At 38.0% G+C, this 13,073-nt stretch overlaps 1 protein-coding gene across 1 annotated transcript in view; it reads right to left on the reverse strand.

Annotated features, from left to right (window-relative positions):
- GLIS3 (GLIS family zinc finger 3) overlaps nucleotides 1-13,073 on the reverse strand; it is a 183,882-nt gene that overhangs the window by 24,576 nt on the left and 146,233 nt on the right. Inside the window, exons 7-8 of the mRNA XM_032989626.2 lie at nucleotides 10,919-11,060; nucleotides 1,247-1,409 (exon numbers count right to left, since the gene is read on the reverse strand). Of these exons, the coding sequence (XP_032845517.1) occupies nucleotides 1,247-1,409; nucleotides 10,919-11,060 (305 nt within the window). The remainder of the gene's footprint in view (nucleotides 1-1,246; nucleotides 1,410-10,918; nucleotides 11,061-13,073) is intronic.

The raw sequence follows: 13,073 nt of genomic DNA on the forward strand, positions 1-13,073 counted from the left end.
AAGCAGAGAAGAAGAACTGAACTACTAGATGAGCTCCAATGATCATGAAATGGCAAGTTTCATCTCAGACTGGTGTACAAAAAGCTCAACAACTTCCAGAGGCTCCAGAACTGGCTGAATTCACACATGCAGTTTGAAATCAAAAAGTATTTTAATCTGTTGTCAGTTCCCTGAGCCATCACACTCTTCCATCTTCCTGATACATGGCAGAGTGAGTACTGCTTTCCTCCACATAAATTATGCTCATTTATCTGTAATTGAAATCTAGTGAATGTTCTTTTCAGGTTTATAATTGGACACTTTGTGCTCTCCAAATTACTGGCATTTCTGTCACTCAAGGAAATTAAACATTTTGAAATACATTAATGAAATACAGCAATTCATCATTTAGAGCACTGAAAAATGGGGAGATTAACAAAGTAATGTTTAAGTATCCATACACATATAATAAGAATTCAGTATTTTGTGTGATGGGGTACCTTCCTGATTTTCTACTGAAAATCTATTTGCTTAGACCTCTTCAGTCTTGCAATCTGGTAGACTTCTGGTACAATGAACTAAGTGGAAATCTACAACATTATACACGATAAAAATAATTGGAAAGATTGCTGAAAATAATTTAGCGAATGTCTAAGCATGAAAATTAAACCACTTCCAAACAATCTGCTTTCACATCACTGAAATATCTAAAATCATGGCAACAGCAAAGGTCAAGGGGTTTGTATCTAGCCAGCATAAAATAAATCCTGACTATAAATCAAGCTCTCAAACCAGTGAATTAAAAATTCTTTCATTGTCTATTGGTCCTAACAAAATGCCAAGGAAAAAAAAAAAAGGCAAGCTCCTGCAGAAATACTTAGTATTGAGATAATATTGACAGAATATGACTCTCCTACCACAAGTACACAAGGAAACAGAAACATGAATCTCAGAGACCTCATTTTGTAAGTAATGGCTGGGCTTCTCTGAAGTTTACTGTCCCAGCCAGTATGACTTTCCTTGCTCAGGCCATTGGTGGAGATCAAGAGGGGACTGGAGGAAGTCCCTGGGATGGAAAGCCCCACTGCTCACAGTGGGATAACAGCGTCCCTTTCACTTCTTTCTGTGGTAAACCCATACCCAGACCAATTGTTACCCAGGGGCTGCCACCAGTGACTGTCTGCACACTGATGATTCATTTTCCACCCCAGCTCTGAAGGCAGTCCTGCCCTAGGCTCATCATGGGAAAAGCAGGGGCTGATCTTACCTCTCTGAGTCCACAGCTGAGAGAAGAGGTAACTGTGGGGGAGGATGGAGAGGACTACCCTGTACGTTATGTCCCGGGGAGGGGTGGCTGCTGGTGTGGGACAAGGACACTGCCCCAGTTGCTGTTCCACTTTGACTTGTCTGTGTGCTGGGGAACACGGCCGCTGAAAGCAGAAGGAGAGAAATAACCCTCATCAAGCAGGCAATAGCATTGATAACTGACCAAATAAAAATGGTTAATGACTTCCCTAAAGCTGTAGTCCCAATTCTTGACAACAGTTTTTTCTCAAGTGTTGTTTTCTGTCCAAAGGGAAGAAAAAAAAAAAAAAAGCACATAAAAAATAACTAGATAATCCTTGCTGCTCCCAAATGACACTTTCAGAAACCCAGGTATGACATAGTTGTGTTCCTTGTCTTGGGAATTTTGTCTGAGAAAGGCTGCAAATCTTTTATAGCTTCCTGTTGTAGAAGAGGTAGCAAATACTTCTTAAGATATACATTTTTAGAACTAGTGAACAGAAAGCAGTTTCGTAAATAGTGAAATACTTTCTACATTTTCCACACAGCTGTAAAAATCCCAAATTTCTTGAAGAGGTCAACCCAAACTCAAATATTGTTATTATTTCCCCCAGACTCCCCAGTAATGCATACAAAAATTTTAAACTAGCATTAACAGTTTCGTAATTTTCTATGAGGTTGCTCTTGTACACATTCCAAATAAGGAAAGGCTCTGGGTGATTAAACAAAAAGCATTACAGGACTCACTCTCAATATCTTAATTAGTTGACCCTAAATCTTGTAACCAAGTTCTTTGAATCAGGCAGTCAGCAGGTAAGACATTGATTACTAACACTCCCTAATAATCCAGCTACTTAATTGTTTTTACTGACATCTGTGTCCGGTAGCTTGCGTCGATAATGAATGGCAGCCAAATATATGCTCTTAAGTATTTTATGAACCCTGAGAACAAATTCGATAGGCTGTCTACAACATGAAAATGATCTCTCACTGCTTGGTTGTCACATCTTCCAGTCTCTTTATAAAAAAGTATTTTTTAGGCCTAGTTTACAGAATAAAATTCTACCTATGAGTCTTACATTATGTTAGTAAATACGTTGGAGCTAATGATTAAAATTTATTGATAAAATCCTAGAATTTAAATCAGTTTCACAAAGGCCATTGTCACCGGTAAAATATCTTTCTAGACTAAAATGCCTGCATGGATGCTGCAGTCCTAGCAGAATAAACATTGCTTTAGTTGTAACCCCAATATAGATCCGTCTTCAAGAACATGATTTCACAGGTCACAGTTTTGAATGTTGCTACCCAAGATGAAAAGGGTGAAAAGTTCACCTCATCTTCCAACTCCTCAGCCTGTTTCTGGAAAGCTTCTATTCATCCTCGCAAGTCAGACTTTGTGACAGACTGGATATTCACCAGGCTAAAGCACAGTTAAGGAAAGGCTCAGGAGTTTAATTATACTGTAGCCTCAATAAAGAGCAGTCCTGGACATCTTTCAGCTGGTGGAGATGACAGACAGTGCAAGATGACAGATAGGAAACCACTTTGTGAATAAAAACATCTCATATAGATACTGCAGAGGTAATGTCAAGGTTTAGGGAGAGTTGGCATGAGCCACACTCATGGGCGAAGCTGAAGGAGTGGAGGCTGCCCTACCACATGTCCAGAAGGACCACCAACAACACCGCGGCTGCCTTCAATACTATCCTCTACTGTTTGCTAAATCTTATATGGACCAGAACATCCTAATCACAACCCAAGTGACAATATCCGATAGTAGACGGCATCCCAAACTAAGAGATGAGGTACCTTAGCAGAGTACACAGAGTAGAGATCCTACAGGGCGATGAGACATCACTTAAGCCAGTGGAGTAGCTTACCAAGAAAGGGCTGAGGAACAACTACTAAGACAGAGGAAAGTAGCCTTTTTTGTTGTTTTCACTTTGCTCATGTACCCCAAAAATCACTCTCTCCACACCTGTCTCTCAGAGCAGCATCAAGGCAAGTGCAGAGGTGAAAACAAAGGAATTCCCTTTTGAATTTATTATTTTATGTTTACATGCAGTGAGGAAGAAAATACTGGAAAACAACTGAATGCACATTCTGGCAGAATAAGCAGAGAGAATATTTAATGAATCAGTACATGGTAAAGGAAAACCCCAATTGTATAAATGAAAACTGAGACTATTTAACCTTGCAAAAACAAGGTAACTTGTATTTTTCCCTGAGAAAAGCACTGAAATGTGTAAGGAAATACAATGACTTAGTTTCCCAGTACTGTGATCTTAGAGTTTAAAACAAATTTCTTCAAGGCTGTGGTTGATCAGGAGTAAAAAGGCTGGACTATGACTGGGTTTCCAGCATAAGGTAGCATGAGTTGTTCTTCCCAGTCATAGCTGTTCTCTGCCACAGCCATGATAAAGATTTCAGGCAAGTATTTTCTAAGTTGTGCCCAGGCTGCAGTGATAGCACAGGTTTCTCCAGACCTGGTGACTCTGTCCCCAGGAAAAGGTTATCTGCAGCCAGGCATGGGCAACCATCTGTCCTTCCTCCAAACTAGAGCAACCTAAAGCCCACTGCAATATTCACCATCGTAGCAGTATTTGCTACTGAAGTACCTTTTGGCTAAATTTACCAGCAATTTCTCTGTACTTTTTTTTCTGTTTCTGATGAAGAGACACTACACGGTGTAAAGTAAGAGCTAACTATGGCAGGGACTAGGGGGGCAGGTAGGGTATTTAAGATAGAAAAAGCATACCTATTAGCTGCAAAAACATATTCCCGTACACAGGGTATGTTAAATGATCACAGCATGACAGGGGAGCACACCTGGGCTGCTACTGTGCCTTGCAATGAAGCATCCAAGAGCAGCACCACAGATGATGGTGTGGGAGACCACGTAACAACCGCAGGCAGCACAACACATCTTATGCCAGTTCAGCTTCTTGCTGCATAGGGGTACTGTGCTGACAAAAGCACCTCCGTGGGCACCCAATGAAGTGAAATCACAATGCTGGAAGCTGCTTCCCAGTGGAAATGCTACTTTAAAAACTTCCCAGTATAGACATGGAATTGGTCCAAGCTACTACCTGAATCTTGTGAATACCAGTTGAAGCAAAACATTGTGAACCATTGGCAGCCTACGGAATTATGGCAGTCAACAAATACTGCCAGTGACAGGTAATTTCCCTAATAGAGCTAGTCTTAAGAGACTGACAGAAAGCTTTGGACACTAGATAACCTGACCATTTTTTTTTGGGAGCTGTGTGTGCGTGGCAAGCTTTCCTAGTGATTTAGCTGTTAAATGTGAGTTGCTTGCTCAAAGTGCTGGCAGGAAAGAGCTACATAAAGGAATGTTTTTTCAGAGCCTGATTCCATTAAACACCTGATCTGAATGGCATGAAACTGAACAAATGTTCATGGCAATCAGCACACTCACTGGCTCCAACATATCACTACCAGTTAGGTCCACACAGAAAGATGCAGGATTAAGTGTAAGTATTAGTTAACAGAAAGGCTTGCTACAACGAGGCTTTTCTCTCCATCAGTAAAAGATAAACTGAAACACTTCAAGTAATTTCAAAAAGATCCACAAATTATGAAAAAAAGAATTGTTGATGTTGTTCCTCCATGTCTCTTAAAAAGCCCACACTACACCGTTGTTTACAAGATCAATATAACCTGTTGGTCCTGTATGTGACTCTGGTTGGGTTACAACCACAAAATTTCAGCCACAGAGAGGGAGGAGCCATGTTTTCATTTCTGGAGTCTCATCACAAATCAATTTAACAACACATAAGAATTTTTCATGAGAATAGCTCCACAATGGCTTCTCTATAAGAAGCTAAATTCACATTCTCATAAATTATAGGAACAAATTGGGTGGTTGGAAGAGAAAAAGCTGATTCTGAATAAGGCCCCTTAAAAAAAAAAAGACAGAAAATATAATTTAAAAAGTTATAGAATCCAAAGCCTAAAAGAAACCTACTTTTTTTTTTTTTAATGGAGCCAGAAACCTGTAATTTCATGGAACATTTTTTTAAATGTGGAAGAATCACCCTCTGCTTTGCAGATTATCAACAATAGTTAATTTACTATCTTGGATTTATTACTGCCAAAATAGCACTCTGTCAATCTATCTCTGCCCCCAAAATTCCTCTCCTCCTAACACTGCCAGCAAGAATTTTGAGTAAGGCAGACAATTCTTTCCATATAGAATAAGACAGTATGAAGGTTTTATTACGTAGCTCAGTCAATTAAAATTATATACACATGCTTGCAAGACTGGCTTTTTTCAATTAATATATTTAACCTTCCAGTTCTATAAGGAATATTTATGCATTCCTTGCGAACAAGTGATTTACAAGTGCACAGAGGGAAAAATATGAAATGCTTTTTGCACTTGGTAGAATCAGCTTCATATACCCTCCCCTCTCACCTCCCCTAGGGAGCCCATACTTCCCTACAGGATTCTGTGGCCAGGAATATGGGGGCATGTGTTGTATTGGGCTCTAAGTGGTAAGCCCAGCAAATGTAAAACATGCTGCCTGTGTTGTCTTGATCCTGTCCAGTTAATTTGTAAATCTGAAGACTCCAGTGTGCACGGAACTTAAGAAGCCATCATGCATTAAGAAGCAGAGCAAAAGTCAAAATCACATTATGAATGTAATATGCCTGTTTCCAATGTGGATCTGTTGCATGCACCATCTGCATTGATGGTCTCTGTATCTTTCTTCAGATATTCTGCAGACAGACCAGGGATATTGGAGGCATCCAAGTACTGGAGGCATCTAGAAAGCTGAGGACTTTATAGAGTCCACCCACTCAAGATATTAGAATAGAAGAAGAAAATAAATCTAGGAAAGCACTTTGTACAGTAATCCAGTCTTGTTATTTGGAGACCTCTTCAATCCATCTCTGTTTTTTGAGATCCTTTACCTCAAATACTTAGAAATCTAAATGCTTAGAAAATAAAATGGTGTTGTGGTAAAGATCTTCCACATGTAAAAATTGTCCCAAAACACGACACCATCTACTACGAAACTTTACCCATACTCCACAGCTCAGAATAATTACCAGCTGAGTCAGAAAAAACATATCAGAGTTAGTTTATGGGCAATTTTAGGCCTCTGATAAAAATGGTAGAATGGTGCTTGCTAAAAGCCTCCCAATTGCTGCCCAAGATATTCTCAAAGCAGCCTCTAATATAAATAAGAAAAAGAGTGTGGTTCTCAGTTTTGAATATTCTTTGATCTCGTCTCTGAGCTGGACATAATGAACATTTTTTAATCTTGTTGCTGGATACTTGCAATGATGGCCAGCTGGACTGATTATTAGTTGAGAAAGCTGAACATCCTGGAAAGTCCTGTGTTTTCTGAGATTAAGAAGTAATTAAATTCCTGAAGCAATAAAGTAGGGTCTGGACTGGGATTTAAAGTTATTCCTGTCATGGCATCTTTTCATCACATCCTGGCATCTCAAGACAGATTCTTCTCTTTCAGCGGAATGCAGTTTCTGAAGTTCTGTTTCATCATGAAGAAGAGAACTATAAATGGTGCAGTTGCCTTGTTGCTTACAATGTTTGTACCAATTTATTGGTAAATGTTCTCTTCTTCACAATGTGAACCCAACCATTACACAAATTTTTGAAGAACAATTAAGCTGTCTCAAAATGGAAATTATAAACTCAGAAGTAAAACTGGTGAATAAAAGGACAAGTCTGAAGGCAATAAACTATCCTCTTTAAAATAGGTAAGATATTAACACTTTTCAGATCCCTATAATGTGTGTATGGTCCTACATGGTAATACATCACATTCAGTAGGAATTCTGGATATGTATGCCCTATTTAAATTCATCCAAAAAGGTGACAACAGAGATCCTCTTAATTGTTGGTTACCCTACATCACCTCCTCTTTTACATCCGTTCCCTATGCATCAAATACAATTCAATTTTTCAATGCAATGGCCATTCATATTGCAGTTCTTGCATCTCATTCCTTTTTAATCCTGGTAATGACCCATAACTACTTCCTAAGGCTGTCAGCTTTAACAGACTGCTTTTTCCTCAGACATCTCCCACACAGCCCATGGAGCCTAATGGTTAGGGAGATCACTCACTGGGACAATTGTTTTAATAAAATTATTTAATTTTTCCTGTATGAGTCCTCTATCCTCTGACTACCTGTTACATCTCCCTACTGCTCTAACATTATGTTAGATATAAACTCCTTTATGAATTAATTCTTTCTTATTATGTGTGTAGAGCACCTAGCTCAGTACTATTTAATTGAAAAAAGAAAAAAAAAAACCACACAAGTAAGTGTTAAGTAGAGCACATCTTAAGTAATAGGCATAAAAGCAGTTATGTCAAAGTTTCACAGTACTGCAGCATAAGACATTATTTAAAATGCACTTAGAACTGCAAAACCTTCTGTAACTTTCCTGATGTAATTTTTATTTTCCAACTTGCAGAGAAAATCATGCACTTGACAAGCTATAGTAATATCGTTGACTTGCTCTGGAGCAGATCAGAGTGTGATATTCAGTAGCCATTTATAAATGAATGACGCATTCTGGTTTATTCTGAAATATTAAATGGTCAAGCTTTAACCAAACAGCATAGTAAAAAAAAATTTTTGTGCATTACATTATTTGTGACTCTTTCAGGCTCAGGAATTCTCGATTGCACTACACAAAGTAAGTTGATGTGACTTCATAGTAGAAAAAACACCATATGTTCTTATTATGAATTAATTGCTCACATCTTCATTCTATGAACTGAATAAACCCCAAAATCTATGTATTTTTAAAAACTAAAACCTAGATGCTACAAGAAATTTTGCACTTCAGTAGAAACAGACTTTGAATTTCTGTTTTACAAAATATCACTATGATTAGCCCTAGAAGAGTATGTATGCTTGCTTAACTTTAGGCTTGTAAATGTAATTTTGTGTTAGTTTTAAGCAAAGGATCTTTCATGTTACCCCACTGTACTATTAAGATTATTCTCAGTTCAGATTTCTTTTATAAAGTCACAAAGACCACAAGATAAGAACAAATATTTATGCAGTTGTAGCTTTAAGTAATAGATAGGTAATCCAGAAGATTGTTGTATTTCATTTCAATATATCTGTGCAGATTCTGTACTTTAACAGTACAGAGAAATGGTGATCATTGCAGGCATTGCTGTAATTTGCTATGTGGAAATGGACTATTATCTAAACGTCTACTTTTGTCATCTCTTACACATTTCTAGTAGTTTGCATTCAAACATTTATTCTGTAGAACTCTTAGGAAAGGATAAAACATACCTTTGCTTTAAAGGTGCATAAAAGATAAGAAAAGTAAACTTCAACTGAGAAAAGTCTGATTTAATGGCATTGGAAGAACAGAAATCTGTTCCTGTTTCTACTCGAAAAGTAGCACAGACACATTTCAGCTAATATGCTGCCTCTAACAGCTCCCAGTAAAAGTTACATACTTTATTTTTCAGGAAAGTCTCAAAATTTTTCTTTGTATCTAGAAAAAATGTTGTTTTCAGAGAACCATGAAGGGTAGCTTCTCTAGGACACATCACTTCAGTTTTCGGATGTTTCACTTTTCTCTCCTTGGGGCATGAATAATTTTCATGTTGCTGTTTCAATAAAATAATTCCCTCCCTGTTGGAATTACCTCACTTATTCACATAGTATATTACTGTGTAGCAGCCCTGATGAGCAACTAATAAAATAATTAATTTCAACTGGATTGGGTGGTTGTCAAAATGAAATGGCATGGATTTATCTATACCTGATATAATAACCTCAGTTAATTGATGTGAAACAACACAAGCAAATAAACTACAACAAATTTTTGAAGTTATGAATAGCTGTGACCACATGCAAGGGAAAGCAGTTTATTACTTATAGAGAAATTAATGCTGATAAAAGCATGTTGATTAACACTATAAAAATTGCTGCACAATAGGAAGCAGTGCCAAATAAGAAAAAAAAAATATATCAAAGAATGTCCATAGTTACCAACACTGTAAACATCAAGTATTGAAAGAGAAGGTATGAATGAGACTACAGAAAGTAATGCCACAGTCTCAGAAGCTGTCTGGGACATCATGACTGCAGACAATTGCCAGCTAAGGGCTGGCTGGAGGCAACAGCTTTACTTGGCTTTGGATCCTGACAAGTCATGGGGCAGCAGTTTGTTCAGGCTGTTGTCAGCCTAGGTTTGGATTGACCCAGCAGTGGGAGTTTGATACTTAATTGTAGTCTGGAAGCTAAACTGGTAAAAGAGCTGAGTGCTCAACAGAAGCCAGTGGCAATCTCCTGTCCTCAATTTCTGAAAACCTGGTCTAAGCTCATCTGACGCGCTGCCCCCAACTAGCTTCCTTCCTATCTAGGGACTTGAAAGGAAAAGGAAAAGCTTAGTCTTTTTTTTCTCTCTCAGTTTTGTGCATTACAGTGGGTAATGCCAGTAGATCTCAACATTCTTCACTATCCACCTCCCTCTCAAAGTACAACGTAAAATAAACAACTAAAACCAACATTGTGTCACTAGAGGTTCCCTGGCCAAAATCAGATCTTTAGAATCTGAAATTTCCTTTAGCTTTCAAATAACAGATGTCACACTCAGCTTATACTCATACTAAGGCACTTAAAAGTTAACAGCATACAGGCAATACCAACTGTTGTATAAATTAGGCTACAGTCAATCACAGCTTTAAATTTCCTGGGTTTTGTCACATAAACCTACATCATCAACAACTAGCACGTAGCTCACAACAGCCTTGACAAAAACATATCATAGAATTGATAGGTTTACAAGCTTCTCAGTAAAATAAAACCACTTATTGAAGTGGCCACTTCATGTAATGTCATTTTCAGCACTGCACATAACATTCAGCCAATTCTTTCACTTCCTACCTCTGGTTCTCAATTAAAAGTTGAACTGCTAGAACATGTAATGCATTCTGCCTGAAAATTAAAGACAGATGTCTTTACAACTACTAAAATACTGCATTAAAAAATGTGAACATCCTGGCCATCATTGTCTTGAGGTTTGAGATGTATATCACTCATAACTTATCAGATGTTTCAAATTTAGCTGAAATGTGAACAACTGTACATTTATCCAGGTATGATGGAGTTAGGTACTTTAATATGAAAATCTCAGACACTTAACCGAAACGATAATATAGGTTTATCACATTTATAGCATAAATGTGTTTATTGGTGTATTTATAGTCATAATATGAGAGATCATAATGCAGCATTTAAATTCATTAATGTAGATATATTGGAAAACTGCTATGTGATCCATGCATCAGGAAGAGGAAAAGTACTCGTTTGATTTTAAATGAAGCTTAATGAATTCAAGATGTCTAAAGTGAATTGCTAGCAGAAGTCAAATGCCTATAGATTAAAAAATTGCTCTTTGTCGCAGTAGGTCTTTTCACGGATAAAATACGATTTGTCCTGTCTCCCTTCAAAAAACATGTAAAAGTCTATTGAAAACCTATCTTTTCATATTACTTTGAAGATTCTATCCTTCTCATCAGAGAAGATATGGATTTCAGAGTAGATCCTACTCTGCAAAATCATCCCTAGTCTTAAATGAGCAATAATATAGTAGACTGTTTATCTGTCTTTTTCTATACCTGGGTAAGTATCGTGATCTGGCCCTGGGGAGTGTCCCATGGTGTTATCTGCAGCATCATGTGACGACAGAGCTGGCTGGAGGGGCTGGATTGCGAGGCAGTCATTCAGAATGTCCTGGCCAATCTCTGAGCTCGATCGCAACTGAAACACAAGAGATAAAAATGGAGAAATGATTATAACATGGACAGAAAAAAAAAAATAAATTCACAAAAATCCTTAAGACACTGAAAAATTATAATGATGAAATGTTGAGGAATTAGAGAAAGAAATGGAGCACAAGCAGAATTCTTCTTTTTTAAATCTTAGTCAATATTCTTCCATTACAGCAGGCATTTTTTGAATGCAAGGAAGGAAACTCTCTCAGACGTTTAACAAGACTGGACTCAGGACAAGGGCTATTTGTACAGATAGGACCTTGGACAGATGGACTTATATGTGTTCTCTTGTCATACACTGAAAAAGAGAAGAGTGTCCTGATTCATGTATCATGGAGATTTATCAAAAGTCTGACAACTCTTATGTCAGCAGAGGTGTACTATAATGAATTGCAAATATTTTCCTGCTGATTTAGTGCCCTGAACTCTCTCACTGAAGGACCAGAAAACCAAAGGTGCTTGTGGCAGTGGAAACGAGGGACTGGGAGCAAGCAGCCAGAAGTGGTATCATTCAAGATTGTCAGGATGGAAATGGTACCACTTTACACAGACCAAAGTTGTCTCAAGACCAAATTGCTAAAGTCACAATATAATTAAAAAAAAAAAAAAATCCCAAAACCAAAATAAGGGAGAAAACCTACTGCAGCACCCTGACACAAGGCTGTCCTAAATCTAATGCAAAATTGCACCCTGAGGTTTCTGGCAAATGGATGCTGCTGCTGCGGGCTGCTGGGTCGGCTTCCTGTCCCAAACCCCTGCCTGATGTTACTGTTATATATAACAAAAATGTGCCTTACAGCCATCTTGATTCATGGTCTGATGTATTCACCTAAAAGCATGAAAAAGGAAGGTCTGTGGTTATATGCATATGGGCCACTGCAGCGGCTGAGATGCAGAAAATATCCTGTCCTGTCACCCATGCTGATGAAGAGATAGTTCATGCAGCATGGTGGACAGAAACCTGAGCTCGTGAAGTAGGATTTGCTGCACTCATGCATCAGAGTCCAAAGAAGCAAATATCACAGATGCAGCTGAGGCTTTTCTCTGATGCCATGGAAGGTGAGCACATAACAGTAACTAGAACATAACCTAGCACCTCTAACAAACTGCTAAGGGGAGGAAGAGCAACTACACGGGTAATTTCTGCCCATCCTGTACTCTGAAATGAATAAAAAAGAGTAAGCGGGAATGATTCTGAATGCAACTGTAGAAAGAGGTTGCCTGTGTAAAATTGTTCCTTTGCACAATTTTTTCTGCGAGTAAAAAAACTGATTAATTTTCTATGATCAGACACCACTCATATAGATGAAACAGTGAGCAGAAAGAGGAAATGAGGGCTAAGTATTTACACATTTGTTACAAGGATTAAATAACAGCAACAGCCTATTTTACACACGTCTCTATTTTGCACTCTGCAGGGAGTTTGTTTTGCATTTGCAAATCCTTTGATGCTGCGAACAAATCTATCATGACAACCTGTGCTGACATCAATTTTCTGGCTTGCTCAGTGGTCCATGCGTATAAAAATAAACAAAACTCAGGATCAACAACAGAAAACCAAAAACAGTCAAACAGTGAAACTGGGAGACAGCTGTGATCTTATTTCTGAAGATAGTTCTTAATCCATGCATTGGTTATTATTGATTCATATTTACAGTCACAAGGGCTAGAAATGTAGATTTTATAAACTTACATTCACACATGCATGCATGTATTGTGTACTGAAATATTTAATTTGGAATGGCAATGTATGTATCTAACATACACATAATGAAATACCCTGAACAAGAGGTGGGTATTACACAGATCTGTGCAACTGCAGACACCCACTGATCCAAATTGTCACTAAAAATACTACCACAGGCTTTCTATAAACCTTCACTGGATAATAAATGCTGGGAATAACTTTACTCTGCTTTACTGCAGGGTGTGTGTGCAAATTGCTCTTTAAGAGTAATTACTATTGCACCATTGGAAAGCGTAGGGAGCTAAGGGGTAT

Source organism: Tyto alba, unplaced genomic scaffold, assembly GCF_018691265.1.
Source record: "Tyto alba isolate M040663 unplaced genomic scaffold, T.alba_DEE_v4.0 Super-Scaffold_42, whole genome shotgun sequence".
In the NCBI taxonomy this organism is placed as follows: domain Eukaryota; kingdom Metazoa; phylum Chordata; class Aves; order Strigiformes; family Tytonidae; genus Tyto; species Tyto alba.